Source organism: Ceratotherium simum, chromosome 25, assembly GCF_057802395.1.
Source record: "Ceratotherium simum simum isolate JZ-2026a chromosome 25, ASM5780239v1, whole genome shotgun sequence".
NCBI classification, from domain to species: Eukaryota; Metazoa; Chordata; class Mammalia; order Perissodactyla; family Rhinocerotidae; genus Ceratotherium; species Ceratotherium simum.
In genome coordinates this window covers 8,710,095-8,716,553 of record NC_141924.1, presented here as the reverse complement: position 1 = coordinate 8,716,553, position 6,459 = coordinate 8,710,095, and the positions used below count along the sequence as shown (strand labels likewise).

The 6,459-nt window shown below is 44.0% G+C and overlaps 1 protein-coding gene across 1 annotated transcript in view; it reads left to right on the top strand.

Moving 5' to 3' along the window:
* Positions 1-1,741: 1,741 nt before the first annotated feature.
* WBP2NL (WBP2 N-terminal like) overlaps positions 1,742-6,459 on the top strand; it is a 35,169-nt gene continuing 30,451 nt past the window's right edge. Inside the window, exon 1 of the mRNA XM_004438031.3 lies at positions 1,742-1,803. Within this exon, the coding sequence (XP_004438088.2) occupies positions 1,742-1,803 (62 nt within the window). The remainder of the gene's footprint in view (positions 1,804-6,459) is intronic.

Genomic DNA, 6,459 nt, shown 5'->3' with positions numbered 1-6,459 from the left:
CGTTGTTTGTCTTCAGTTGGCATGAGGTTGGATCCCAGTCATTATTTCCTTGGCTGTTGTATCCAAGGTGAGTGATGGAGCTATCACGCTTGACCTTGAGAGATGCAGTGCTCTGCATAGCCTGTCTCTTTTTATGAAAACAATGTTTATTTTCATTCACTTAATTTCCTAGCTTTTCCTTTCCTTTCTCCAGAAGGCATAAAAACCAAGTCTATGAAAGGAGTGGACCCATGTTGCCTAGAGACCTGCCTATTTACAGTGAATAATTTAAGAGTTAAGAATTTAAACTTAAAGCATTGGTTTATCTCTTGTCTTTTTTGAACTTAAACCAATCCTTCCTTTCCTTGAGGTTCCTGCTCTCTTCTGTAGCCAGCAAATAACACAAGTCTCACTTGTATATTATGTCTGTGAATTTGAATGTGGTGACCATATATGCAATTGTGTTTGGGGCCTCAATATTCTGTAGGGTAAGTGCAAGGTATAGATGAACGGGCTGGGGGGGGGTCAAGACTGGAGGAAGACAAGTCAGGAGCCCCTTGGAGTCATTCAGGTAAAATGATGAGGGCCTGAACTAGAGTGGAAATGCCAAACGAAGATGGAGAGAAGTGAGAAGATTTGAGTGATAGAGCAGTTTTGTGAACTTATATTACAGCTAAGAGAAGAACTAAGAGTTCTTCTAGTCCAATGCCTTCATACAGATATGGAAATTTAAGTCCAGAAGGCATAACTGTCTTGCTCAAAGTCGCACACTTAGTTACCAACGCAAGATGGGGGCCACATCTCAATGCTAGTTCCATTGCTTCACACCATTCCTACTGTATTTCATTTATTCTTAGTCTTGTACATATATATATATATTTCTGAAATCAGGATACAGCTTACAACCGATGACATGTCAGTTTATTTGGCAACTTTTCTTCTTAGTGGTACATTTAAAAATTTTGCATCTTATAACTTATAGCATCTTAAATTTGATGAAATACAGTAGTCCAGAAGATAACATCCCTTTGTTTGAAGCCATCTGGTGCTATTTGTGAAGTTTAAAGGAAATAAGAATATGTACAACATTTTGGTCTCCAGAGCAATTCTGGTATAATGTATCCCCCCGGAACCTTCCCCCTTTGGGGGAAGCAGGGCAGATACGATGGGTGACACAGGCCCTCTCTATCTTGGAGCAGGCACGGACTCTCCTGACCCAGCTCATGCACCCGTTCCTAGATGCTACCTCACAGGAAACCGGCCCTGATTCCAGGCTTTCTCTAGTGGAAAAAAGTTCTGCCTGCCTTATAAGAGGCGAGGAATCATTCCGGACCCTTTCTGCAAAAGGCAGCAGCTCTTTGACCTGAGCAGGGAGGGGGCAGGAAAGTCCTGCTTTTAACTTTGATTCCTCACAAGACCAATTCAAGGCCATACCCGTGGGCAGCAGGGGAGCCATGCGGGGGCCACGACGCAGGGGCCAAGAGGGTGAGTGGAGGTCGACCACCCACCTCTCATTCACCCCTCTGTGCTCTGGGGGTGGAGGCAATCCTCTGGACCCGCCCCTTCCCCATCAGGGGCGTGTCTCAACTCTGACTCCGCCTGATCCTCTGACCACTGCCCCTCACGTGACCAGCCGCCTCGCCCACTCACTCCCCGTCCTTGCGCCATAATCTCCGCCCTCCCCTTCAGAGCCCCGCCCGACGGCTTGGCGCAGGCCCCGCCCCTTCCCATCTGAGGGGCGGCAGGAGGGGGCTGGAGCAAGATGGCGGTGAACCAGAGCCACACCGAGAGCCGCCGCGGGGCCGTCATCCCTTTTGGCGAAAGGTGCCTGAGGGGAAGCCCGGGGTGCGGCCAGAGGAGGGAGGAGACGACGGAGTAGAGCTGGCGGCTGGCAGACTCTCAGCGAATCAGACACTTTCCCGCCTTTTCCGGGCGCGTCAGGCTTACTCCCTCCCCTACCCCCGGAGGGCGCGCGTCTCCTCGCGGATGTTGGGGATACGGAGGTGGTTGAGGCGGGGCCTCGCACGTGTGAGGGGTGGGATCACTCCTCCGGGTGTGAGGACTCGCGAGCGAGCGCGCCGCCACCCGCGGTCTGAGGACGGCGGCGGGCGAGCTGGGCGAGAGGCGCGCGTCGCCTCGGGAGAACGATGGGAGCGCACTGGCGGTAGTGGAGTCGCGCCGCCACTGTGGGTGGCGTGCGGCTGCCGTTGGGAGCGTGCGACCTTTGTAGAGTGACGGCGGTGGGGGTGCTGTGGGCGCTCCCCTCCCCCCACTTCCCGGAACTGGGTCCCGGCCTCCGGGGAGGCGGAAGAGGCATGAGTGTGGATCCTTCTGGAAAGATCCCAAACAGTTGGGGGCCTCTTCTGGCCCTCAGAACTTTCAAAGGCCCCCTTTCTTCTTCGTCCCAACCTGGGAGATAGATGACTGCTCTTACTTTATGGAAAAGGTCGGGACCAGAAGAGGAGCCGCCGAGGAAGAATGAGGCTCCCTCTGCCTCGCACCGTCGCTTTGCGCGGTGCCTTGCGGTGCCCGCCGCTCCCCCTGTCCTCTGGCCTCGGTCATTTTCACCTCCCCACCTAATGCCCCGACTCCACTCCGCTCCCTCCGTAATTCCCCCGCCCCCAGCTTCCCACGGCCACGCTCCGTCTCCCCGCAGTTCTTAATCCTGCTCCTCTCTCGGCGGCGACTCGCCCTCGTTTTCTTTGCTCTCGCCCAGCAGGGAGCCTGTGAAACCCAGTGCTGCGCTCGGGGGAGACTGAGCACGCCTGGGTCGCTTTGAGTGCATTTGTCGCGAAGATCCAGGAAGACGGTACCAAATGCTGACGTCCAGATCTTTTTTCTCCGCTTCCTTTCGCGGAATATTTTCTTGGCAGATTTATACGGGCCGTCAGGGCAGTACGTCCTCCCTTGCCCTCGAAGGACCTCTGCTGCTTCGTTCGATTTCGCAGTTGGGGGTGATTGCTCGCCACTCTGCCCGCGGTGTCTGGTGCACACCGGCCTAGAGCACTTCGACCTGAGTGCCTGTGGCTCTGTGCCCTGAAGCCACGTCTAATCTACTGTTTGGGTATCTTTTTACTCAGGCTACGGGTTTGTCTCTCTGCTTTTCTGTTCGTGTATTGGAGGCAGGAATGAAGCATGTTTTTAAAAAATTATAACAGAAACACTGATTTTATGGTCCTTTGAATTATTTTTATGGGTTCCATTCTGTGCTCTTGAGTACTTAATCATAGCCAAGCTTTATGTTTATAACTGCTCTATCTACAGTGAGGATCGGTAGTATTTCCCTCATTTCACAGGTGGGAAAACTGAAACAGAGAAGTAATTTGCTTAAAATCATATGGCCAGTGCATGTGGGAGAGCTTTGATTTAGGTTTGAACTTAGGTACTGTGCATTAACTTCTCTGCTCCAGCTGTTCCTCCAAAAGGAAAAGAACTGCTTCTCTGCTTTCTCCTTATCAAAGAAGGCCCTGTCAGTGCTCTGGCTTCCTGGATAGAAACTGCTTGAAAGAAGTAGGTTGAGATGGAGAAGATTGTTTATATTGTGACTTCTCCTGCCTATTCACAATACAGCTTGAGAAATTCATCACAGGTTGGCTGTGTTTTGTGGAGATCTTTTTCTTATCTCAGCTGAGAAGTCATAAATGTATGGGTTGGACTCTACTGGTAAAAAGGAAAGACATTGAGGGTTTTTTTTTTTTTTTAACCCATATTCTAAAACTTGTGCAGATTTTGTAGAAAAGTTAGAAAAAAATTTAAATTACTCCAGATTCCAACAGCCAGTGCTTTTTACATTTTGGTATGTATCCTTCTGTACTTTCCCCTATGGAAATATACACATATCCCCCCCCCCCCCCCCAGACTGCTTTGTAACTTGGTTTCCTCATTTATCGGTATATTGGGAATGCTTTCCTGTATCAATATCTACATTGTTATTTTCAGTGGCTGGTATTCAGTATGCATAAATATTTGCTTAACCTCCTATCTGGGTCATTGCTATAAACATAGCTGCCATAAACGTTTTTGAAAACCTATTTTTGGCCATCTGTCAAAATGTTTCTTTGGAATATATTCCTGAAAGTGGAGTTGTAGGATCAGAGTTTTTAAAAAACTCTAAAGTTCTAAAAAACAGACTTTTTAAAAAAGAGTAACGATTTATTTTAAAAAATATAAAAATTCTTGTCAAAAATGTTTTAAAATATGTAAATATATATAGAGATATATTTTTTGCAAAATTGCCCTACAGAATTACATCAATTTACGTTCCTCTCAATACTCTGAGTGCCCATTTCACCACACCCTTGCCAACACCTGGTGTTAATCTTTGATATTTTTGCCACTCTGATAAGTAAATAATGGAATCTTTAAAAAAAATTTTTATCGCTAGTGAACTTATTTTTTTATATGGTTATTGGCTATTTATATGTCTTGGGTAAATTTTCTTGGTTCATAAATTTTCTCCATTTTTTACTAAGTTCATCATTTTTTTGTATGTGGTAAAAAAACAGAATTTACCATCTTAACCATTTTTTAAAAATAAAAATTGTATATATTTAAAATATACGTGATGATTTGATATGCATATAGTGAAATGATTGCTATAGTCAAGATAATTAACTTATTATCTCCTCACATAGTTACCATTTTTTTGGTGTGATGAGTGCACCTGAAATCTACTCTCAGCCTATTTCCGGTGTTCAATACAGTATTAAGTATAGTCATTATGCCTGTGCTAGATCTCTAGACTTATTCTTCCTACATAACTACACATTTGTATCCTTTGACCAACATCTCCCCATTTCCTGCCCCCAGCCCCTGCTAACCACCATTCTACTCCCTGCTTCTATGCATTTGACTTTTTAAAAAAAATTCCACATATAAGTGAGATCATACAGTATTTGTCTTTCTCTGTCTGGATTATTTCACTTAGCGTAACGTCCTCAAAGTTCATCCATGTTGTAGAATGCGACAGGATTTCCTCCTTTCTCATGACTGAATAATTCCATTGTATATATATATATACCACATCTTCTTTATCCATTTGTCTGTTGGTAGACACCTAGGTTGTTTCCATGTCTTGGCTATTGTGAATAATGCTGCACTGAACATAGGAGTGCGGATATCTCTTTGATATCCTCTTTTCATTTCCTTTGGATATATACCCAGAAGTGGGGTTGCTGGATCATATGGTAGTTTTATTTTTATTACATTGATTGATTTTCATATTTCATATGTTGAACCATGCTTGCATTTCAGGAATCAATCCCATTTGATCGTGGTGTATAATCCTTTTAATGTGCTGTTATATTCAATTTGCTAGTATTTTATTGAGGATTTTTGCATCAGTATTTTTCAGGGATATTGGTCTGTAGTTTTCTTGTCTTGTAGTGTCTTTTTCTGGCTTTGATATCAGTAATGCTGGCTTCATAGAATGATCTTGGAAGTGTTCCCTCTTCTTCAATTTTTGGGAAGATTTTCAGGAGGATTAGTGTTAAGTTTTCTGTAAATGTTTGGTGAATTCTCCAGTGAAGCCATCTGATTCTGGGCTTTCTTCATTGGGAAGTTTTTGGTTACTGATTCAGTCTCCTTACTTGTTATTGGTCTGTTCAAATTTTCTGTTTCTTCATGATTCAGTCTTGGTAGGTTGTGCGTTCCTAGGAATTTATCCATTTCTTCTAGGTTATCGAATTTGTTGGGATACAGTTGTTCATAGTATTCTCATATAATTCTTTTTATCTCTGTGGCATCAGTTGTCCTCTCTTTCATTTCTGATTTTAGTTACTTGAGTCATCTCTCTTTTTAATTAATCTAGCTAAGGGTTTGTCAATTTTGTTGATCTTTTCAAAAAACCAACTCTTAGTTTCACTGATTTTTTCTTTTGCTTTTCTTTTCTCTCTTTTGTTTATGTCTGCTGTAATCTTTATTTCCTTCCTTCTGCTAGCTTTGGGTTTAGTTTGTTCTTTAGTTTCTTGAGACGTAAGGTTAGGTTGTTGATTTGAGATCTTTCTTCTCTTTTAATGTATACATTTACAGCTACGAACTTGCCTCTTAACACTGCTTTTGCTGCATCCGATAGTTGTGGCATGTTGTGTTTTTATTTTAATTTGTCTCAAGGTATTTTCTAATTTCCCTTGTGACTTCTTCTTTGATCCAGTGGTTAGATAAGAATGTTTTGTTTAATTTCCACATTTGTGGACTTTCCAGTTTTCCTTATGCTATTGATTTCTAGTTTCATTCCATTGTGATCAGAAAAGATACTTTAGATGATTTTTTTTTTTTTGTGAGGAAGATCAGCCCTGAGCTAACATCCATGCTAATCCTCCTCTTTTTGCTGAGGAAGACCGGCTCTGAGCTAACATCTATTGCCAATCCTCCTCCTCCTTTTTTTTCCCCCCAAAGCCCCAGTAGATATCTGTGTGTCATAGTTGCACATCCCTCTAGTTGCTGTATGTGGGATGCGGCCTCAGCATGGCCGGAGAAGCG